This window comes from Colias philodice, chromosome 18, assembly GCF_061535455.1.
Source record: "Colias philodice isolate Cphi_HAF_F1 chromosome 18, ilColPhil1 Martin Lab GWU primary, whole genome shotgun sequence".
In the NCBI taxonomy this organism is placed as follows: domain Eukaryota; kingdom Metazoa; phylum Arthropoda; class Insecta; order Lepidoptera; family Pieridae; genus Colias; species Colias philodice.
Genome location: NC_143103.1, coordinates 8,868,709 through 8,893,614, shown reverse-complemented (window position 1 = coordinate 8,893,614; position 24,906 = coordinate 8,868,709). Strand labels below are relative to the sequence as shown.

General features: G+C 31.2%; 3 protein-coding genes across 3 annotated transcripts; all 3 read left to right on the top strand.

Moving 5' to 3' along the window:
- Positions 1–14,089: 14,089 nt before the first annotated feature.
- LOC149480665 (zinc carboxypeptidase-like) lies at positions 14,090–17,840 on the top strand. Its single transcript, XM_089706529.1, has 6 exons — positions 14,090–14,383; positions 14,594–15,005; positions 15,268–15,388; positions 15,764–15,984; positions 16,417–16,501; positions 17,559–17,840. The coding sequence occupies exons 1-6, from the start codon at positions 14,100–14,102 to the stop codon at positions 17,819–17,821; spliced, it is 1,386 nt and encodes a 461-aa protein (XP_089562655.1). The 5' UTR covers positions 14,090–14,099; the 3' UTR covers positions 17,822–17,840.
- Positions 17,841–18,247: 407 nt separating this feature from the next.
- On the top strand, positions 18,248–21,097 carry LOC149480664 (zinc carboxypeptidase-like). The gene is made up of 6 exons (XM_089706402.1): positions 18,248–18,548; positions 18,808–19,201; positions 19,448–19,568; positions 19,981–20,201; positions 20,434–20,518; positions 20,801–21,097. Exons 1-6 carry the CDS (start codon positions 18,262–18,264, stop codon positions 21,061–21,063), a joined length of 1,371 nt encoding a protein of 456 aa, XP_089562528.1. The 5' UTR covers positions 18,248–18,261; the 3' UTR covers positions 21,064–21,097.
- Positions 21,098–21,248: 151 nt separating this feature from the next.
- On the top strand, positions 21,249–23,882 carry LOC149480663 (zinc carboxypeptidase-like). Its single transcript, XM_089706401.1, has 6 exons — positions 21,249–21,577; positions 21,779–22,190; positions 22,432–22,543; positions 22,910–23,130; positions 23,345–23,429; positions 23,594–23,882. Exons 1-6 carry the CDS (start codon positions 21,291–21,293, stop codon positions 23,860–23,862), a joined length of 1,386 nt encoding a protein of 461 aa, XP_089562527.1. The 5' UTR covers positions 21,249–21,290; the 3' UTR covers positions 23,863–23,882.
- The last annotated feature ends 1,024 nt before the right edge of the window (positions 23,883–24,906 follow it).

The window sequence follows — 24,906 nt, the reverse complement described above, 5'->3', positions numbered from 1 at the left end:
TGTTAAACGTGATAAATAAGAATGGTCGACTGTGTCATTCATTGTTATTTCGATTACTATGGTGACACTCGTAATACTTGGAAATATTTTATAATTTTAAGGAAAAACGGCAATATTTATTCCTTTATTAGTATAATTACAATTTATGGAAGAATTTCCGCACTGGGAAATGCTGTAACACACCATGTTTACTCACGCACGTGTCAGGAACAACTGAACAAGCGACCACCAAGCGATGAACAGACTTGTGGCATGGTAACCACCTGAGCGGCGACAATGTCACGCGCGCTTACGACTTCTATTGCCTTGTTATTTAGATTTCTATGGTTGTAAAGGTTGAGTTAGTTGTGATAAATTAATAATAATATGATTGAAGACACTATTAAATAGGTGGGCTATATAAGGGTTTAAAAAAACTATTATTGAGGAAAGATCAGATCGGTGTTACTTATTACTTTATTTAATTGATATTTTAAACTTTGCAAAATTTGATAGGTTTGAAAATTGTTTTAGTAGGCATAGCTTATCTTTATTCCAGGGTAACTTAATTTTCATATTCTTATTAAAACATGTTTTTTCTTTCAAGCGGACGCTTTTTTGCTGTCGTAACTAATTTTTAAAACCTCATATTGTTTAAAGCTTTGAAAGAATATTTTTATATTTATATTTTATAATGAATATAATGGTCTGAATGCAACTAGCATACAACTTTTTAATCACATCTGTACAATATTTAAGGGTGCTTAATTTAATCTACAGTTGAAAAAATACAATTTGCATATATAATAAATAAATAAACGCAATATTGGTTTATACAACCGAATGGCTAACGAAGTATATGCATGATAAATTGTTGAGTTCCCACGAACTGGGAACTTTATGAAATAATTGTATAAAAATTGGTTAATTGTCAATTTGTTCATTTATAGTAATACTAGCTTACTGCCCGCGGCTTCGCCCGTTTTGTCTAAAACTTAATAAATTATATACTAAAACCTTCCTCTTGAATCACTTTATCTATTTAAAAAAGACGGGCTGCACTCCGGGAGTGCCGGCAGAAGTGAATACTTGATTATTAACGTTGAGCATGTTTGATATCCATCCGTCTTACGCTTTTTCGATCAGGTCACGTGTCCTGACGCGAGTTTAAGATTTTATACCCAACGCCGCTAAAGAAGTTTTCACTTCAAAAAAACCGAATCAAAATTCGGTGCGTAGCTTTAAATATTTAAGCATACAAAGGGACATAGGGACAGAGAAAGCGACTTTGTTTTTTTGAATGAATGAAAAATGAATTGAAGTTTTTTAAATTGTGTTCAATATGGTGTACAATACTTTTTTAACCGACTTCAAAAAAAAGGAGGAGGTTATCAATTCGGCCGGTATGTTTTTTTTTTTTTTTTATGTATGTACACCGATTACTCCGAGGTTTCTGAACCGATTTACGTGATTCTTTTTTTGTTCGATGCGGGATGGTGTCGAATTGGTCCCATAAAAATTTTATTCGGATAGGCCCAGTAGTTTTTATTTTATGAGCATTTTTGTCTGTATATTTGTAAATGTTGCAAGTGCAAGTTTGAAGTCGGTTGTTTTTAACGCAGTTATCACTTGTTTCTAATAAAATTGGGGATCATTTTGAAAGCATCGAACAAATCGTACTTACAATAAAAACGAATTCTCCATCAATCGAAGTATCATGTAAAACAAGGTTATAAAAATAAACGCAAATGTTTTTATAATAAATGTAACAAGCATAAATAATTGTGTTATTAATATAATTATGAACACATCCGACTCTCAGGAGCATTTGAAGGCTGTGAAATATCACGACTCTATCTCAGATTGGAGATAGTTCTGACCACTTTGTGTGGCTCTAAAATTAGCGTTAAATAAATAATACATATTTTAAGTTATATTTAAAACATTAATACTTATTATATACTTGCTCGGGTTTTATTATTATTCAGTCTTAATAAAAATAAATAAATAAATCTTTCAGGACAATTTTCACACACGGCACAATCTGATCCCATACTAAGCTTTCGCTTGTGTTATGGAAACCAGATGGCTGATAAACATACATATATAATTTTTAAATAAATACTTATATAGATAATTAACACCCAGACACAGAGCAAACATCTATACAAATATTTGCACCGGGTGGGAATCGAACCCGAGACCTCTGGCTTGGAAGGCAGGGCTACTACCAACCAAGCCAACCGGTCAGTCAAATACATTACAGTTATATATATTTAAAACATTAATATTTATATATACTTGCTCGGGTTTTTTTTATTATTCAGTCTTAATAAAACAACTAAAAGTCAGAAGAAAGTTTAATTATTATTTAAAAATGTAAAAAGTTACATGCATGAAATTACTATGGAAAAATTAAATTACGCATCTTTGAAGATTTTTCTAAGTTATTATTAAATTTATTTTGATCGACAATTACTGAATAATATCGGATTTATCTCAGTACCTACCCGGATATGATATTAAAAAAATGTGTGCGTGTACACACGTAAGAAGTGAAACTTCTTTATGACCTTATTTTTTTAAAAATAATTTACTATATGCAACTTTACAGAAATACGTCGAATCACGCGTGGTAGGGATAAGAAAAAGATGGCGCGTAACGGAAAAATGTCACGCGTAACGAAAAAATGTTACAATAAATTTTTTTCCAACCCCGATAAAGAAGTTTCACTTCAATAAGACTTAATTTTTTACTACTCTATTGATCTAAGAATGCTGTTATAAAATAATATAATGTTATGGTTTCAATATCTTCTGCATTTATTCAAAATCAGCTATAATTTCAAATAATTACAATTTACTTTAATTTATTTAAAGATGAAAATAACCTTATAATATTACAAAATCTCTATCCGCTTAACATAAATCCGCTCGCTCCATACCCGCAACGGCTGTATCTAAAATGATCGATGTTCAGATACAACACGTTTAAGATAGCATCTCGTCGGTCTACATTTGAAATGCAATTGTCAAGTTAACGGACAGACGGACAGATACGTATCATTCGCTTCGCTAGTCATTGTTTAGAATTTTTTGTATTGTAAGTACATAATTATTTTTGGTTGTTATAAATTATGGATTATATTACCGGTTTTAAAATAACGTTTTGTTTTAATAACTACTATAAAGGTCGATAATTATTTAGTTATTTGTAGATACATAATAATTATTATAATTATTAGGAAAGGAATGATAAAAATATATTGTTGAGTGTCTACATCCTTCCTACTAATATAAAATATTATAAATGTGAAAGTTTGTGAGGATGTGTGTGTGTGTGTGCGTTTGTTACTCTTTCACGCAAATTCTATTGAACCGATGAAATTTAGCACACATATAGAGGGTAACTTGGATTAACACATAGGATAGGTTTTATCCCAGAAATCCCACGGGAACGGGAACTATGCGGGTTTTCCTTTGAAAACGCGGGCGAAGCCGCGGGCGGAAATCTAGTAGTATTATATTACAAAAGACAAATAAAAAGCCAGTTATTTAATTCTTAAGTGTTAAAAAACTTAAAAGCTATTAAAAAATTATTATTATCTTAGTAGGTAGGATTTTAAAACAGTCTGTTCAAGTCACTCCATGTGCCCGTATGTTTTAGACGTGAGTCTCATTTAGGGCCGATTTTTTTATCCTTAGTTAAAATTTATCCGTCCTAAAGTATTACCTACACGAACATATTAAAATGTCACCTATAAACTGTCAAATACGGACAATTAGAATACATTTTCGAAATGATAGTTTAATACGTTATTCGATGAATAAGTTTTAACCAAGGATTGAAAAATCTGCCTTAAAAGGAACCCCTAAAAGGAATAAAAAAAGTAACAATCCAAAACCAACATATTTTTTTAAATGAGAAAGAATAGAAAAAAATCTTGAGTTGAGAAGGAACGAATTAATTTTCCGCTCTTGGTTATAAGCCATTATAATACACACGACACGTGGACGATATATTTACCAATTTAAAAGAAAAAAATGTAACAAAATATGTATGTATACCAGCTTTACACAATATATTTTTTTTGGTATTATTTAAACGTTTCAAATATACTTTTTAGTTAATTTACATTTGAATAAAAATAAATGCTGCAACATAGTTTCATCTTCATATTCTATTTCCTACTCATTCTATCGTATTCAATATCGCTGGCATAAAATAATAAAAAAAAATATGATATCCACGTTCTAAATTTGAAAATGCATTGATACGTTCGGCTAGCACACATGCAATAATATTGTGTGTGTGTGTGTGTGTGTGTGCGTGTATGCGGCGCGTATTCGGTATATAGTTTTTCGTATTTTTTTAGTTGATAAAATTAATGTTTTCCCACTGAAAAACTTTTATTTTTATAGATTAACGTATATTAATTTACGATTAACGCATACAGGAAACCAGTGCGGAGCCACCAGTCAGCAGCATTTTAGCAGGAAAAAATGCATAATATTATTAGCTTTAAATATTCGTGTACAGATTTGAGCTTCCTACGATTTATTATATTATGATTATAAATTATTTCATGTATGGCTATCCTATTCTTTTCACTGCTCCCACCGCTCCATAGTCTCTAGAGGCCTATCGTATTCATAGGCATAAAATAATTAAAAAAAAATCATATCCAACTAAATTTGAAAATGCATTGATACGTTCGATTTAAAAATGGAAGCCATAAAGGCGCGAATCAACCGGACGTTACGTAGCGATCCGTATCAGACGCCGCGAGCGGATTCATTTCCGTTCAACGGTTGGATTTTGAATTTTGAATTTTAGATATCCATTCGAATTGAAATGGGTCATTCGATTCTAGTCAAACTCATGTAGATGAAATTATGAGCTATTGAAAATTTATCGGCTATTGAACATGCGTGGCAAATTATTGTAATGTTGCTAGTGGAAATGTTTTGAACATAATTTGGGGAATAATTATTATCGCTGTCAAATTCATAGTTATTATTATCTTGAATCAGAGATTTGGTAATTATTCTATTTAATTATTTCCTTATAATTAGTTTATTAGTTTTTATATCATTAAATGCAGAGAGGATTTTTTTTTATAAATATAAAACACACTTAAATAAGTACCTACATAAATGTACTAAAGAATATTTTTCAAAACAAATTTGTTTGCATCTTCTTTCTGATTCCCTGATTTTTGTTTAAATGTCAATCCAAATACATCTACATAAAAAAATCTAATTACTTTTTGTAATAACACGCGGTATCACATCTACGCGTAAGTACTAGTCGCAAACAAATATTTTACATTAACACAACATGCATTATAAATCCCATACAATCGGGCATAAATAATCGTGTTTATTTATCGATATGTATCGCTATCTGTGGATGGCGTACACACGAGCGCTGTATTTATGGTTCTGACCGTACTTTCGATTTTAAAATGCTTGTATGTAGCATGCAATGGTGGAATTCGATCTTAGTGTAACATGGTAATAGTTTAAGATGTAACTACTTATATAGGTGACTAGCTGCGCTCCGCGGTTTCACCCGCGTGGCTCCGTTTCTGTTGGTCGTAGCGTGATGATATATAGCCTATAACCTTCTTGGTAAATAGGAATGGGCTATCTAACACCGAAAGAATTTTTCAAATCGGACCAGCAGTTCTTGAGATTAGCGCGTTCAAACAAACAAACTCTTCAGCTTTATAATAGTCTATATTTGTATAAAATTTTGGATAAGTTATTTAACTAATGTATAATACTGTAAATAATTATCCATACTAATATTATAAATTGCGAAAGTAACTCTGTATGTCTGTCTGTTACTCAATCACGCCTACACTACTGAACCAATTTGCATGAAATTTGGTATGGAGATATTTTGAAACCCGAGAAAGGACATAGGCTGCCTTTTATTGCGAAATATGTACCACGGGCGAAGCCGGGGCGAACCTCTAGTAGTCAATAAATCGTTTTTGATTATTGTTAAATCAGAGGTCTCAGATATATTTTGATTTAAACATAATTTTATTAATATGAACGTAGATAATTATCGCTTTGTAGTTTGTTCAATCATTTTTATATGCGCATTATCACTACATAGTATAAAACAAAGTCGCTTTCTCTGTCCCTATTTCCCTATGTCCCTATGTCCCTTTGTACGCTTAAATCTTTGAAACTACGCAACGGGTTTTGATGCGGTTTTTTTAATAGATAGAGTGATTCAAGAGGAAGGTTTATATGTATAATAACATCCATTAAATAGTGGAAAAGTACTGTTATTTTGAGGTTTCTAATGTGATGTAAATAATTACATTTTTTCCGCTTACATTGCAAACGCAGGCTGAACCCTACGAATTTTATCAAAATAATGTACTAAGTATTGTACACATTGAAAAGGTCTACAGAAAATTCCGTGATGGTATATGTCTATCTCTTATGGATAACCCACAATAACTTTTTTTTGTCATTTACTTTTTACGACAAATAATGGTTAATTTTCGAAGCGATTTTAACCAATACAGCATTAATCCTTAACCAATTAAATACCTTGAATACATTGTTCATTTAATATAGATCTATATAGATATATATATATATAATATAGATCTATATCTTTACACCGTATGATTTAAGTGAATATTTTCGAAGATATTACAGATTTAAAAATTGCGGGACGTAGCGTTTGCGTCGGTACCGGCCGGCCGCCATTGCACCCGTGCGAAGCCGGGGCGGGTCGCTAGTTATTTTATAAAAACTTTATCTTTGAAAGCTTATCAAAATTTCCTAATTAAATGGACACCAATAAATAATAAGCAGTCTGGGGTTATAAAGAAATCGAATCGTATCTTCTCCATACAAATCCATAAGAAACCTCACATTTCTAAAGCACAAATAAAATTTGCTATCCCTCAACTAGCAAGTCACTTATTATCTGAGACACGTGTGACTAAAGAATCTTCTAAGTGCATCACTATTCAACATGGGAAATTTGATTATGTCGCGTCTAGGCTTTTATTGAACAAGCTTGGAACCTATAGCAAGTGACAATAGTGGAGGAAAAGTGACGTCATTATTTGTGGCACGTCGTGTATTCGGTTGTGATAATATAGTACTGGAGTTTTAGTTTAGATGTAATACAGAGTTGAATGTGTTAAGTTTGTGTATGTGTCGGGAGAAATAATTACAACTAATAAAATAGGTTTAAAGTCTTTAATTTATAAATATTCATGTAAAATAAAATACAAGAAAATACTTGGATTTAGAAGTATACAATTATTTCTTAGTATCGGTATCAAACAATCCACTCTATGCGATATTTCTAAAGAAATTGTAGAAGTAATTCAATACCAACTTGACACACAAACAATATTCATCATAACTACCAAGTATTATCCGATCCAATAATGGCTGAATTCTAAAAGTGGCTACAAAAAATGAATCTCCTCCACTATTGTATCGAGTCACCAATTCGAACGATCGAGATCCGTCATTGTGACTCCAAAGGAAATTTAATACAGCATCTGTCCGTCGAAGAAGTGCTTCAGTTAAAGCGAAATATTGGAAATAATAATTGAATTTCATCTCTGACTTATTGTCCTCTTTGTCGCGAAGTTCTAGCTTTTTCGATTGCATTTTATGTTTAGAACCAATACGGTAAGTATATTATTTTTCCTTTGAAGAAAATGCTTTTGGGTGTAATGAATTTATAAAGTATTAATGACTTCCTCTTAAAATATTAACTAATAATTCAATTTCGTATGAAAGGAAAAAACAATTTGATGTGTAGCTCTCCAATCTAATTTTAAATATTTTTTAATGTTTTATTGTATAGGTAGTTTATCATTAAATCGTGTTTATTGTAATTGTAATTTAATGTAATATTTCATTCTTCGTAAAAATATTACGTTGACATTTTGAATAAAATTGCAGTTCTTCGGATTGAAAATCAACCGAATAGAATGATAAAAGCACAAAACACTTTATTATTTTTACGACGTCACAAGCACTAAATTAAAGCTAGACTTCTAAAACAAGGCCGAAACAGGTGCACAATAGTGTAGTACACAATCTGAGCGTTGTCGATAACATCGTTTCGAAAAAAGAACAAACCTATCGACAATACAGCACGCTGAGAATAAACAATATGGCGAACGTGCGTGATTTACGCGCCGCGCGGATATTGTTGAAATTCGCGTCGATAGCGCTTTTGTTTCGCCGTCTGCTTTCTTATCGCACGTTAGTGATGTAAATATCGATAAAATTTCTAGCTAATTTATATATATTGTACAAGTGGATACCTACTAGTGTTTTAGTTCGTTGCATGTTGAGAAGAAGAAATAGCAAAAAATATATTTTTCATTTTTAAAACATTTTTTATTCTACTTTTTAAATTTAAAATTTTATACTAAATGGAAATAGAATTCTTCTAAAAAGTTTCTAAAATATATCATATAAAATATAATTATAAATGCAAAAGATTGTGAGGAAGGATGTTTGTTTCTCTTTCACGCAAAAACCATTGAAAGGATTTAGATGATACTGGGCAGTGATGAAGATTATGTATCATTATAAAAAATAAGCTATACAAATATTTACTTAATAATGGTGTGCTAATGGTCGTGGGTTCGTCCGTCGTGTGACCGCTGGATACAGCTAGTCTACAATATATGTCAAATATTATAAAAAAAAATTGTTCTATACCACAAAAGTCCTAAATAGTTGTATTGTATTTATAACAATACAAAGCAAGAACATGATAACAAGAACGAACCATAATCCAAAATTTAGCTAAACCGTTTTACACTTGGCTAGCCCACTGTCGTAATTTGCACTTTACCGCGTTAAAGCTAAGCCAGTTTATCGATATCGATGGTTACTGTACATCACTATTAAAAGACAAAATGCCTACACTCGCGGTACTGTGAAAAGGCAAAATATTAAACGCATTCCGCCACACTGTTGTAAAGGTGAATTTATCGGTTTTGCCTTTATAATCTGTGTTTAAAATCTCTTATATAATGTTTTTTAATTTAATGTTTATATTTTGTATAATAGAATAAGAGTAAATAATGAAAAATATATTTGGTTTGAAAATAAAATGGACGAGATGTCGATAGTTTTAATAGTTCTTTCAGCTCAGCTGCTGTAATTACCTGCTTAATTATCAAAAAAATGCATAAAAATTATGTACCAGTTTTCTTTGTAACTTTGAGGAAATAAAATCTTCTTTATAAAAAATGTTTCCTAACAGATACATAGAACATAATTTATTGTTAAGTAAGATGATACGATTATTTGAATTGATATTTATATATAAACTAGCGGTTCGCCCCGGCTTTGCCCGTGGTACATATTTACGTTTTCTCTACATAAAAACCATCCTCGTACTTCAAGGAATATAATAAAAAAAGAATTATCGAAATCGGTTCAGCCGTTCCCGAGTTATGCGTTTACCAACACATTTTGCGATTCATTTTTATATATAAGATTGATTGTGTAATTACATAGATATCAAAAGTGATACAAAAAATTTGTACCTACTTATATTTTCTGCTGATGCACGAAGAATCATATCCATAACAATTCCTCATTACTTTCTCTCTACTCTTATTGTGTTCATAATTTAACACATTGACTGCCAGAGTAATAATGACGAAAATCACAAAAAAAATTTTTAGTGCCAATTGATGTTATAGGTCTAGATATATATAGAATTAAATTTTGGGTTCAATCGGACGCAGGGTTCCGTAGAAAATTAAAAAAAAACTTCACGAGGTCACCGGTGCCCTACATGGCGCACAGAAATAATTAAGTTGATTTCTGTTACCAGGCGCCGTGCGGTCACCTATCCGGGCCTAAACTCCGGGCACCCGCGCACCTCAGTCAAAGACAAAAAGATTAATTAAATTATTTTTATTTTTCTTCCTATTGTAATGCATTCACAAGCATTTTTAACCAAATAAACCACAAACACCACCGTACAATACAAAAACAGCATTAATCTCTATTTTCCATACTTCCCGTACAAAGGCTCGGATTTTTTCATATTTTACATGAATCACTCGTATGTAGCAAAAGCATTGTCTTTCAAATACGATTACAGCGGTTTCAACGGAAAGAATAAAAATTGGTCAAGTGCGAGTCGGGACACTAAGGGTTCCGTATGGATAAGCTAAAGAGCAACTGAAAAAAATCCTACCCATGCAATGTGTGACCGCGCCAACCGTTGCTTAACCTTGTTTTTTTTATTATTTGTTGTTATATCGGCAACATATCTATGAGTTTTTCAACTCTATCACTGTTCATGAGATACAGGCCTGGTGACAGACGGGCGTACAAATAGCCAGAAAGATAATTAAAAGGTCCCGTTTTTACCATTTGTGTACGGAACCCTTAAAAGTATGGGGTTAGACATCTTCTTTTTGTGTGAACCGAGTGGATACATTTCTCTTTGTAATTTTTCGATTGTAAAACGATTCAGAGATTGGCGGACTATTGTACTTTTTAATTGAGTATTGAAATTGATTTGCGCTTTACTTTGGTTGGGAAATTTCTATGGTTTTATGGTAACATGAAGAAGAGTGAAAATTTCCTGATTCATAATATTATGTAGTGTTATGATTTTGTATAATTAATGTAAATTATATAAGGTAAATACAGGTAAATGTTAAAAATATGTTACAACGATTCGAAAGTGCTTTTATAAGAAATCTTATTGAATAAATAAATGTTTGTTTTTAAAGAGTTTAGTAGTGCTAAATTTAAAACTTATGTAGAAAATGTATTAGTACAGAGAGCTTATTACAGCGTTAAGGAATATATGGAAGATGAAAATCCATGGAGGGTTGTCGCGTAAGAACCACAGGACAGTTCTATGGCTTATAATGTATGTAGTTAGATATAAGTTACATATTGTGTAAAATTGAATTGTAGATATTCTCCATATATACTGCTTTCCGAATCGGTGGTAAATGTTAAAAATATTTAATGACGATTCGAAAGTGCTTCTAAAAGAAGTCTAATTGAATAAATAAATGTTTGAGTTTGAGTTTGAGTTTTGCGTTTGTATGTGAATGTAATGGAATTTAATTATATCTATACATGAAATATCAATAAGAATACAGTAATTACTCGTATTTAATTATTTTTGTATGTATGTTATATCTGTTCGATGTGCAGTAATGAAGTACATATATATATATTATGTAGCATCTGCAAAAATATAAATTTAAAGTAGTGCAATTCATACATTAAAGCAACAGTTTTCAACATAAAGGACAGCTAATCTCGCGATTGCTACATGAATATGAAAATCATAGTTTCTTAAGAAAAGTTTCTCTTTTTCTCTAGGGAGCCGATGTCTAGAACTACTACTATAAAGTGACGTACCTATTTCCAACAATTCTTCTTATTGTTTCTTAATATAGGATGTCTTATGTTTTTTAAATGAAACTTCTATAAGCGCGTTTAGAGTAAAATTTCAAGATCGCGTCATGGCAATACCGTCACGTCATGGAGTAAGGCTACGACTTTGTTTTCTTTGAATTTTGAAAGAAGTTTCACTTCTGACACGTGTGCTCGGCACACACGCTTTTTTTTCGTATCTTTTGAAGTCTCTCCTTTCAGTACAGATTGGTCAATTCACGAAAAGCACCCAATTCAAAACGTCGCCAAGCTAACCACGAAACCCAACGAGTGAAAAAATATTCGCAAAAGCATTTCACAATGAATATTACTCGCATTAAGGCGCTTCAGACAAATCACGGTTGTAACAAGATATTTATACAAATTCCGAGCTAACAGCCTGAGGCCACGAAGCACCTATTTACGAACATAAATGATTCATTTTTTGCTCTCTTTAAATTTTCCGCTTTCTTAACCGAAGCGCGGGTAATGACGTTTAGAAGCAACAATGACGTCATAAAACGTAGTCGAGCCTTGTAATAGGTTTTGGGGTCTTCACACCTGAACGTACTACGGCGTCTCAGATTTATCTCGATACGATCACGATTTGATTTAACTAGAACAAAACTAGGTTAAATAACAAAATGTAGGCATAGATACAATAATAATAAATAAATACACTTTATTTAGTACCAAATAAAAACAGACAATATAACAAAAGAAAAAAGACAATATAATATATAGCCAAAAAGGCGGCCTTATCGCTACTGAGCGATTTCTACCAGGCAACCTATGGGTAGGATACAATATTATGTGCATTGTACTGATCAAGCGTGAACTTTATAAAATTTATTAATTTTAGCTGATAAATGGTTGCTATTTAGGAAAAATAATTAAAATTAACATAATTCCTGCTTATAACAGTTATAACAGTGGAGCCATTGAAATTGAATGAGATATAATTATTATGAAATAAAAGCTGAATTTTATAGTGTTTAAAAAAACCTTCTTGTTCTGTGAATTGCTTCTTGTTATATTTTTATTATATTTGTCCTTTTTATGTCGCTGATATTTTCATAATATTTTATAAGAAAACAATATCGTGGTAACACAGTCTGTTACATTCCCGCTGAATAGGTATTTTAATTATAATCTCGAATATTAAAAACTCCTTTCGTTTTCTTTATGTTGGGGAAAATGCGCGAAATTAAAGGATCAAAGTGCGCCCCTCGTAAACCTTAATGGCATACTTATATTATATTTACTGTTAAAAGTCTATGATACTTTTATTTTTGCTTTCATCACTAACACTTTAATTAACGAATCATTTTTAACTACCCGACAAACGCATTTATAGCTTCTCTAAAAATCATGTATAAAATGTATAAAATCACAAGATTTTAACTGTGAGTTAAAAATAAGACTAGAATTTGAAACATGGACGAGGATAATAAACCCAACAATTCATTCCATACACGACAATAAACAAAATGTACCAACAATTATGAAGCAAAGTATAAAAAGACACTAACAATACGCCATCTAAACCTTTGTACACATTTTCAAACGACAGAACCTCAGAATGCAGAAGATTTTAATTAGCACAACCAAAACAGTTCTTTTTATCCAGAACCTAAAAAGAGATGCCGAATTTAAATTGAAAATGACATAAATGATGTTAAATCTACACGGTATAAGTTTCACGATCACGATACAAAGACAATGGCGCTATTATATTGAGCTCACAATGTACTGATTAAGCGCTACCCTGGTGATCGTAAATTATTTCGATCTTAGGCCCGTTGGGACGCTTCAGACGAGACGCTTTTACAAGCTAAAACCACGATATCTAATATTGTCTTGTATTATGCAAATTATTGCCTAGCTCAACCTGCTATCACTAATTACTACTGTTAAATGGTAACCTTTGAAAAATTACTTCCAAATAGCTCTTCTATTTTGCCACCTTTATCAAAAAGACGATAAAATAAAGTTGAATTATTCAAACTGTGATATTTGTAAAGCATAAGTAAGTGGTCAATATCAAGGTATATCCTTCATATTGTCAAACTACTCTGCCAGAGTACAAAATTAACTCTTTCATTATTAAACTTAGTTCGTCTGAAACGCCTTTTCGATACGTACACAACAGGTATTGTACTAAAACGCATTGATGAAAATGATTTACTTTTGATAGCTCCATTATGAAGTCCATGATAATAAATTCGCTTAGAAATTGACGCGTAATTTCGTGAAATTGATGAATAAATTTATGATTATGAGTAGAACGTGTTTTGAATAGAGAGCCATAAAATTTTGATAAAGACGTGGTAATTATATTTATAGATCTTTCTTATTTTAAACATTTATATTATTCAAGTAATAAAGTACTAATTAGCCTTTTAAAAACGCTATCCAATGCAACAAAAGCAGACTCGAGTGCCATACGCCAACAATAAGTAGGCTTTAAAAATGGCTTATATTGTTTGTAGACGAATAAAAGTAAGCATTGCTTACAAACTAGTAATGCATCATGCTTACAAACAATTATATTATTATAATGAGTAATTCGAGTAGACAAGTATCAAAATTAAATCCCTATATTATAAATTATCGTCACATATTTTACGATAAGATAGCCAAACCCAAATAACATCGGAACTTAGAGTAATGCAAGGTGCCTAACAATGAAGACCTATTTAGTATTTTTATTAACAATAATTCTTGGAACCTCAGCTCTAAAACAAACGTTTGAAGGTTATAAAGTTTACAAAATCATTCCTAGGACTCAAGATGAGGTGAATACTGTTAAAGATTTACAGAAGAATGGGATCGGGCAACTATGGGATGATCAAGTAAATATTAATTATGAAGCTAGAGTAATGGTACCACCACACAAAGATGATGCATTTAAAAACGCTTTGGTCCGTGATCATATAGGTGCGGAAGAGTTAATCAGTGATATGCAAAGGTAAAATTATTTAAAAGGTTCTAATTAAAAGTGTTAAAGAAACTGAGAAATTTTTTAATTGTAATTATAGCCATGCTTGAATTATGCATGCAAGATTTATTAATATCTTAAAAGATCAAAAGTTGCAACTGAAATAAATAAAATTCATATTATTAGTTTGTTTTAAGAAGTTGTTATTTGTATTATTGTTAAACCAATGTCATTTCACAGAGTTATAGATGATCAGCTACAACCAGTGAAAAGAAACTCAAGAAATAGCGAAGCATTTCTAGGCATGACGTGGGACAAATACCATACTTTAGATGAAATTTACAAATGGCTCGATGATCTGGCTGCTACATATCCAAATATAGTCAAAACAGTAGTAATGGGTACATCGTTCGAAAACCGAGAGATTAAAGGTATTATCATCAATTACAAACCAGAAAAAACAGAAAAAGTAATTGGCATGTTAGAAGGTACACTGCATGCAAGAGAGTGGATATCACCAGCTACTGTTAGTTGGATTGTTAAGGAATTTTTGACTAGTAATGATCCAGCAGTAAGAAGTATGGCAGAAAATATAGAATGGCATGTGTTTCCTGTAGTAAATCCTGATGGATATGTTTATACGTTCACTGATGTAAGTATAAGATAAGATTGTATTATTAATTAAATAAATTAGCATCTAAATCATAATATAAAGTTAAAAAATTTGATCTGATACGTACTTTAAATCTTACTCTTTGAAGACATTTTAAATATTATGTACCTATTTCTCTAACCTTTTTATTATATAAAATAGAAATTTTTGCTTCTTAGAAATTTCCCATGAAAAAATACATGTTGTTATGTTGTTGTTCTAATTTAGCTCCGTATGTGTAACGAAAAATGCATATTTTCAGAACAGAATGTGGAGAAAAAATCGTGGAACAAGAAACTTTACATCCTGTGCTGCATCAGGCTTAGTTGATGATGCAAGTAATGGCGTTGATTTGAACAGAAACTTTGATTTCGTTTGGATGTGTAAGATTTTTATTTGTTTAGTTTATTTTTTATTGATAAAGCTACTAATAGTAAAATAATTTCATCTTTAATCATTCGATACCTTGACCGTAAGCACAATGCTAATGAGCAGAACAATTATACTGTTCACATTTGAATAAAGAGATAATACAGTATTCTTCCCTTTTTATATACCGTGTATTAGGTTTTAAACCATCACCACGCTCGCCATGTCAACAAATTGTTTGCGCATTACATGTCGATAAATTTTTGGTTCTCGAAGTTCTGGTTGCCAAAATATTATTTCCTTCAATCATTAGATAGCAGAGATGTGGATAATGGTCTCAGATCAATTTAATGTAGTTGTTGCATTACTTATGATACTTTTTCTTTCAGCAATGGGAGCATCGTCTAATCCCTGTTTAAATACTTTTGCGGGATTAGCACCGTCATCAGAACCTGAAACAGTGGCTATTGTGAATTATGTCAAGAATATAAATGGTCAAGGAAAATTCATCTACTATTATTCGTTCCATTCCTACACTCAACTGATAGTCGTACCGTATAGCAATGTTACTGGCATGGATGTATTGAAGGCGGATAATTACGGTGATATGGTAATTTTACTTTTATCTATTTATGACGTCACATTTTCAAGGATACTGCTGTTTATATTTTTCTAGTACTGTGAGCAGTGTTCGGTGTATTCGATGGTGTCCCACATTTGATCTTCGTTAGAGTCTTCAAAAAAATCTGCTTTCAAAGAGGCTTTTCTTTCAGAAACTTAAGAAAAACTTGAAAGTTTACTTTTTAGTTAATTATCTTCACAAATATTATTATTTTATTTCACCATCATTCACACAACCACAATGTTCAAAGGAATGCCTCATGTACGTAATTAAATTATTCTATTCTCAAGAAAATGTCTTACAATTCACAGTGAAGCTCCATTTATATTATGACCTACTTAGATTAGATTCTATTCTCAGTTAATATTCTGAAACGAACATATTCAAGGCAATACTGGTAATCGAGAAATTGCATTTCAGTTTGAAATAGCAGCGAGAGGTGCGGCCAAGTTGAGACAGCGTTTCGGGACTGTTTATAGATATGGGATCGCGCATGATACTCTTTGTATGTATGAATTGATTTAATTTATCTAATTTAGAAAATAAGATTTTTAACGGATTTTAAACGCGATTTATTCATTTTATTATTACCGACGTTTCGCACACTTTGCAGCGAGCGTGTTAAAAATCTTTAATTTCTAAATGCATAATACTCGCGTAAAATCAAACACTAGAAAATATTAATAATTTATCTAAGCTGATATGAACAGATATTGGACAGTTTTGTTCGCTTGTAAAGGATTCACTGAAAAACTATTGGAACTGAATTGAAGATTCTTTCTAAAGTAGAAATCTACATGAGTGACATGATTAATTATCTTTTTCCATCCCGGGTTGTATTAAAAGTGTTCCGGTTGCAGTTTCCTTTCGTTTATACCATTTATGAAAAAGATATTAGTAGGTACTTATTTATACCCCAGAAAGTCAGAAACATAATCATTATTTAGAATTTAAGGATTATACTATCATCATCGTGTAGCTGCCACAAATATAGCTGAATAATCTGAAATTATTGCCAGCAATTTATTCAAACATTGTCCTATATAGAAGCTTACTATATTCAGAATTCAAAACGCTTACTAGTTTCACATCAAAGTAAGTAGGCAGGTTAGAGCGCGAATGTATCGCACAGTTTCAAGGCTCCAATGTTGCTATATTTAGATGTTATTTAAGCTGATAGAATATACCTAACATTAAGGATAAGAATCATCATATTGTAATCGTGTATAAAGAATTTGAATCATTTTATCAGCTCATCAGGTTTGATAATTGTGTAATTTTAGTACAATCGGCGGTCATCATTATTTTAAGTTACAACTAATTGTTATAAAATGATTATTTTGAAATCAATTATGGGTCACTTTTGATATAGGATATTGTTATTCACTATATCTTTACGTATTAGTAGTATTAGTTAATATTATTATAATGATAAAATTCACAGAATACACGATAAAACTGGCCCAATATATTTCAACCAAAACATTATGTTGTAATATTATGACGAGACAAATCACATATTCGTCAACTAGTTCCTTTTGTTAATATTACCTTTCTTACAGACGTAATGAGCGGGACCAGCTTTGACTGGGTGAAACAAGAGACAAATATACCTGTTAGCTGCCTTATTGAGTTAAGGGACTTAGGAGAATACGGCTTCCTGTTACCACCTGAACAAATCATACCTAACAATTTGGAAATTATGGACGCCCTAGTGGAAATGGATAGGGTGACGCGCCAGATGGGCTATTACTCTGGGACAATCCCAGTCGTTTGCACGTTGAGTGTGGTCACTTTGTGCGCTCTTGTGTCGCTTCTGATGTAATTAAATGAGATGAATTTAATGCGTGTTTTATTACACCTGCTTTCTTCCAACTGTTTAAATTTTACGTATTTTAATAGGTTAACTTCATAAAATAATAAAGTAACTGCTACGGTTCCAGTATTTCGATTCCACTGAATCTTAAAGGTTAACAATCTTGTGATATATTTCGTGGAATATTTTATATTGTGCGCTGTTAATTAATTTAAGAACAAAATAGTCTTCGGTGAAATATTCATAATCATTTATTTTTATTGATATAAGTGCACAAGTACTTTGTAATCAAGTATGACACGTGTTGCTTTCGATATAATATCAAATGATAATGTAATTTGACACCTAAATCACTCATTAATGCAAGACTGATAATAATTATCGCTTAATTTCATAGATTAGCTATTGAAATAATTTCAAGCAGCAGTAGTTAGTTGTAGGCTTACAAAATGATAGCCAAAATTGGAATAATATTTATAATAACAATATTAGCTGTGAATGCAGAATATGTTAATTACAAAAACTATAAGGTTTACAAAGTTACACCAACTACAGATGATGAAGTGAAAATTTTGAGTGAGTTAAAGGATCAAAATGGATACATGTTTTGGTTAGAGTATGTTAAAAAAGGCCATGAAGCGAAAATCATGGTCGAACCAAAAAAACAGAATACATTTGAAAGATATTTAGCAGATAGAAAAATTAAGAGTGAATTGATCATTGATGATGTTGAAAGGTAAGTCGACTTTATGCAATTATTATATAACCTAAAACATAACAATAAGAAGTATTGCTTATCTGATATGTGTATACGATACAAAGATAGAAGTAATAATTAGATAGCACGATATTAATAAAATTAAATGTAGTTCAAGCACAAAGAAACAAAATTAAGAAAATAAAACTATCACAAAAAGAGAATCGATAACATTGGATCTTAGAATTCGATTACTGTATTGACGACATTTATATAAAGTTTCAATTTATAATTTCAGTGCTATCAATAATCAGCGTAGACGTCCAGCTGCTCGATCATCAGAACCCTACAAATGGGATTACTATCAAACCTGGGAAGAAATAGAAGCATGGATGGAACAAATCGTAGAAGAATATCCAGATGTAGCATCCATAGTAACAGCTGGTCTGAGTGTTGAAGGACGTTTAATTAGAGGAATTAAAATCGATTACAAGAAACGTGAAAGACCAGTCATGGGTATGATTGAATCTGCACTCCATGCTAGAGAATGGATTACACCAGCAACAGCGACCTGGATTATAAATGAGTTTCTAACAAGCAATGATCCTGGTGTTAGAACTTTGGCTGAGAATGTTGAATGGCATATCTTTCCGGTGACCAATCCGGATGGTTACGTTTATTCTTTCACAGATGTAAGAGATATATCTTAAGATACTCTGAAAATAAGGGCTTCCGTAAATTTTTTGAAACGGGGTTGAGACTTAATTCATAGTCATCAATAGGTAACCAGATAAAACTCATAGTCTTATTGGTGAAGTGGCATTTTTCTTAAATTTGCCAATATTGGAATATAGAAGTGGCCTTTATTTTCTTTTGTTTAGTTTGTATGTTGAGATTGCACTTAATTTATTGATTAATGTATAATAATTGTTTTGTAGAATAGAATGTGGAGAAAGAACCGTAACAAATCGAGTTTCACGAACTGTAGTCAATGGAATCTTAATGACGATATCAGCAATGGAGTGGACTTAAACAGGAATTTTGGTTATTTATGGATGGGTATGAAAGTTTTATTACCTCTTTAAAAATTAAACGTACATGGAATTTTTTTAAATCGTAGATCGTATTGTTCCAATCCCTTTACTCAATTATTATGCATGTATCAGTAACAATAAACAATAAAGTCTTATTCGTATAAAATTTTATTTTATTAACAACAAAAGTAGATAATATCATAAGTTAAAATTATTAAAAGGTAGATAGATAGATTATTCTAATAATATTATGAAAATGTGTTATGTACACGTAATTACAAAATGAGAATAAAAACATGAGCATAGCTAGGAGAACATACCCCAAATTATTGTGCTATCTATGAAACTTCTACCATAAAATGTTACAAGCCTAATTTCGATTTAAAGTTAAATACATAAAATTTTACATTAACGATATTTATGTATTTTCCTTTTAGTAATAGGAGCTTCACAAAACCCGTGCGCTGAAACTTACGCGGGAAAATATGCCTTTTCTGAACCTGAAGCTATGGCAATTGCCAATTACGTCACAGGACTACAAAGGAGAGGAAATTTGGTGTATTATTTCGCTTTTCATTCATATTCACAGATGATTCTAGTACCATACAGTCATGTAGGAGGAGCTGATGTTGTAAACGTACCTAATTATGGAGATATGGTAAGTTTTAATGGTGACAATTTTATAATAGTTAAATTACTTTTTGATCAGCTTGCGTAATGTTGGTTTTATTTTTGTGAAAATGTAGCAGTGACGAAAATAATTCAACAATTAATAAAATCGGTCATTTTGTGACCATCAATTAAAATATTCTAAAACCATTCCCTTGACTTTAAATTAATATTCACGTATTTTATATTTCTTGGGATAATACAGGAGCATTTGTTCACAGTTTGAAATAGCTGCAAAAGGGGCAGAGAAGTTGACGCAGCGTCACAATACATCGTATGCTGTTGGGACATCTTTAGATATTTTATGTAAGTTAATTTTTTTATTTATTTGCGTATTAAATATTTGAGAAAAACTGAAAGAACACTGAATGTCGCCTTATATGATATTGTTGATAGAATGCAATGTAGGTTGTAATCTTATTGTTTTCGAAAAAAAAAACCATAGTTTTTTCAAATAAAAATATCGTAAACATAACAATTGACACACTCGATTAAAAAGTGATGACTTTCAATTAAAATTGACTATTTATTTACATCCAATTATAGCATGATAATAAACAAAATAAATATGAATTTCCTCTTTTTTAGACCCAGTAACTGGATCAGCATTTGATTGGGTAAAAGGAGGTGCTCATGTGCCCATCGTGCTGTTATACGAACTGCGTGATGTCGGAGAATATGGTTTCCTTCTACCACCAGAACAAATCATACCAAACAACGAAGAAGTAATGGACTCATTAGTTGAAATTGAAAAAGTAACAAGAGCACTAGGCTACTATGGCCATAGTTCTGCCAATGTGATAAAAATAAGCAGTGTTTTAGTAGCTATAGCTCTAATGTTCAATTTGTAAGATCATGTTCATAATAAACTACTTACAAACCCTATGTTTATGTTTGAGTGTTTGATCCCAGATCCGATTAATGATAATCTTATCTCTTATCGTTGTAGCACACGTTTATAGGTTTATTTAGATAAAACTAAATAACTGTAATATATTTTAACACCGTTCAATGTACTATTAGATATATTGTTCATTTCTGTGATGCAAGTGTTACAAATTTTCTAACCAAAAAAAATATGATTTATAATATGAAGTTTATTTATTTTATTTTGAATGCTATTGTGTTAAGCAATGCATATAAAAGTTATGAAAACTACAAAGTGTATAAAGTGATACCTAACTCAGAAATGCATCTGCAAATGCTGTCTGATTTACGTAAAGATGGTTATGATTTTTGGACTGATGTGCCAAAAGTTGGAGAAAATGTTAGAATAATGGTATCACCCTCGCAAGATGAAGAATTCATTGAATATGTAAATAGTGTTGATTTAAATCCTGAATTAGCTATACCTAATGTACAGGCGTAAGTATACGTTTTACTAAGAAAAATGACATTAGTATTAATTTAGCTATCCAAAGAAAATACAAGTTAAAAATATGTGCCGTGTTTTTAATTTTCACTAACGTTGTTAATTATTTTATGTTTTGCATTATTTTTTTTTAATGCGTATGAATGAAGACGTAACAAGAATATAAATAAAGCATCATCAATATTGTTTTTTAGATTAATAAATGATCAATTAAAACCGAGTACTAGCACAAAACGTAGTAGTCTCGGTTCTTACTCGTGGACAAAATATCACAATCTGGCAGAGATCCACGCATGGCTTGATGAACTAGTAGATTTATACCCTGGTATAGTATCAACAATTACAATAGGAAATTCGAACGAAGGTAGACCTATAAAGGGTGTTATTATTGACTTCAAAGAAGGTAAAAGAGGTGACAAGCCTCTAATAGGAATGCTAGAAGGAGGCATACATTCAAGGGAATGGATTTCCCCAGCAACTGTGACGTGGATTATAAAGGAATTTTTAATTAGTGATAACTCTGATGTGCGATTAATGGCTGAGGCTTTTGTGTGGCATATTTTCCCTGTTATCAATCCAGATGGCTACGAATATTCGTTTGTTGAGGTAGGTTTGTTATGTTCAGTTTTTTAATTTAAATTGAAGTTTAAAGTGATTTTAATAAAATTAGTTTTGTTGCGTAGTAGATAATATTAATATGTTGAAGTTTCCTTCATTTTCATTTTCATGATTTGAATATGTGAAATGCAAACGATATTAAAAATATTTAAACGTATTTAAAATGAGATTTATTTACACATGATAAATAATAAGTTATTAAAGTTGACGACATAATTATTTCTTACAGAATCGTATGTGGAGAAAGAACAGAAACTACCAGCATTCGACTAATTGCAGTTCGGACGATGATTTGAGCCACGGCATTGATCTTAACAGAAACTTTGATTATGTCTGGATGAGTTAGTATCTCTTATATAATATATAACTCTATTGTTTTTAATATGACAAATATTGAAACTAACTAGCTTAAATATGTAATTCGTAAAGATTTAAACCTTAGAATACTAAAAGGAAAACTAGTTCACAGTCCGAATAGTGTAAGTTTATTTTACTTTTGAGATGTTAAACACATTAATAACTTCGAATAATTATTATGGTAGCTTTTCCTAACATTTATTAAAATGTAAACAAATTAAACTTAAGTATGTTAGCATAGTCTAGTATAGCAAACATTTCAATCGGTATTAGCAAACAAGAAGCATTTTGATGTTACTTGTCATATTTTTCTACCTCTATATCAATGGCTTCTCATAATTATCTTATAGCGATGGGAGCATCATCAAACCCTTGCGACCAGACCTTTGCAGGACCTTCTCCTGCGTCTGAACCAGAGACGCAAGCGATATCGAATTATGTACAAAAACTAAAGGAATCTGGCAATATGATCTATTATATTGCTTTCCATTCCTATTCTCAGATGATTCTCATTCCCTATAGTCATGTTGGTGGTACCGATGTTCTGCAGGTGGAAAATTATGGTGATCTGGTAAGTAATTTTTCAGTTACTTTGTCGAAGAAGTTAAATAAACATTTTTTTTCGTTTATTATAACTCTATATCAAAATTTACATAATATATTAATTATTAAATAATTAAAAGTTTAACAATACAAATAAATGCGTAATGCCAGGTGGTTTACTTCACCCGATTTTATTTTGATCAATGCTTTGTATGCGTACATAAATTAAATATATTTTACAGTATGAAATAGCGATTCGTGGGATTCAAAAATTATCTGAAAAATACGGAACTCCGTATGTCACGGGAACATCACGGGATATTCTTTGTAAGTTTTAATGTTTCTTATTTTTTAGATGATATATTTTTGTATATAATAGCTGATTTCTAAAATACATTTAATTGGCAAAACTATCGAATTGGCATATTCAGTAATCATTTTTATCTCGTGAACAGTTTCATAATTATGTTAATTAAATTTAAACCTTACAGATGAAGTAACAGGGTCAAGTTTCGATTGGGTAAAGGGTGTAGCCAATATCTTTATAGTTTACCTGTTTGAGCTTCGCGACGTCGGAGAGTACGGGTTTCTCTTACCGACAGATCAAATAATACCAAATAATGAAGAAATTATGGCATGTCTGATTGAAATGGACAAAATTACTAGGGATTTGGGTTATTATTATTCGAGTTCTGGAACTATGTTAGCGTCGTTACTAGCGATATTGTTTAATGTTGTTCTGTTGTTTGTCGTGCAATAAAATTGATGATATTTTTGTTTTATTTTCTTTTATTTCTAGATAAATGTTAATGTTAATGGTGTGATTTTATAATGAGTAAGAAAGTATATCAAAATAGTGTGTATTATGTCGCAGTCATCTGGTTGAATCTGCTATTTGCTTGAATGACTATAGTATAGTATAGTATAGTCATTATATATATATATATATATATATATATATATATATATATATATATATAGTAATGACTATAGCGCGTTCATTAAATGATGACATTCCATTTAATGATTGGACATGTCGCAAAGTTTTTGAATGTCGTTCAACGTCTTGACAGAACGCATTTACCTAACATAGTTGTTGTTTTGGATAAGGGGATTGGGTAGTGGGTTTGGTTAGGTGCGTGTTATTTCTTTGAATTATTAGTGATTACTGATTAGTAATTAAATCAGAAACCAATAAGTATTTTCTACTAAACTTTTTTTAACTTAAGCATAGCATAGCTTAATTGCACCACACCATCTAAATAAGATCGTAGATTCTTCGCATTCTCATGAAATGTCTACGAATAATAACAAGAAATCACTTCAGACAAGGTATTCCGAGAAAAGGATGTTTAGATAATTAACTCTGGATATTTATGATGTTGGTAGACCTGATCACTCCCGTGGGTATTGGTTTGAAGATGTTTTAGTTTTCTTTGCCTCGAATTAGGACAAATTCATATTGGGAACAAATTGGAGAAACAACTATTCAAAATGTCAAGATGTTTATAAGGAATCTTCGGCTCATTGTGACAAATTCATATTGGAAACTATAAATGGAAGTTCCATAAAATTAATATTATAAATGCCATATTAAGAAAGTCTGTCTGCTACCCTTTTACGATAACTACAGTTCCGATTTGGACGGAGTTTATAATGAAAATAGTTAAACACAGGGATAAATACAGGCTATGATTTTAAAAAACAAGCCCGAGATAGTTGGATTAGGTTCATTTATTTTTTGCGGAAGTAATAAAACAGAAAGGAAAACCGGATCTGTTCCGGTAGTATTTAGTGTTTTTGA

Coding starts and splice junctions, on each gene's coding strand:
- LOC149480665 (XM_089706529.1), top strand. CDS start 14,100: ATGAAGACCTATTTAGTATTTTTATTAACAATAATTCTTGGAACCTCA. Junction 14,384..14,593: donor TTAATCAGTGATATGCAAAG/GTAAAATTATTT, acceptor GTCATTTCACAG/AGTTATAGATGATCAGCTAC. Junction 16,502..17,558: donor GATCGCGCATGATACTCTTT/GTATGTATGAAT, acceptor CCTTTCTTACAG/ACGTAATGAGCGGGACCAGC.
- LOC149480664 (XM_089706402.1), top strand. CDS start 18,262: ATGATAGCCAAAATTGGAATAATATTTATAATAACAATATTAGCTGTG. Junction 18,549..18,807: donor ATCATTGATGATGTTGAAAG/GTAAGTCGACTT, acceptor TTATAATTTCAG/TGCTATCAATAATCAGCGTA. Junction 20,202..20,433: donor TACCTAATTATGGAGATATG/GTAAGTTTTAAT, acceptor ATTTGTTCACAG/TTTGAAATAGCTGCAAAAGG.
- LOC149480663 (XM_089706401.1), top strand. CDS start 21,291: ATGATTTATAATATGAAGTTTATTTATTTTATTTTGAATGCTATTGTG. Junction 23,131..23,344: donor TGGAAAATTATGGTGATCTG/GTAAGTAATTTT, acceptor TATATTTTACAG/TATGAAATAGCGATTCGTGG. Junction 23,430..23,593: donor AACATCACGGGATATTCTTT/GTAAGTTTTAAT, acceptor TAAACCTTACAG/ATGAAGTAACAGGGTCAAGT.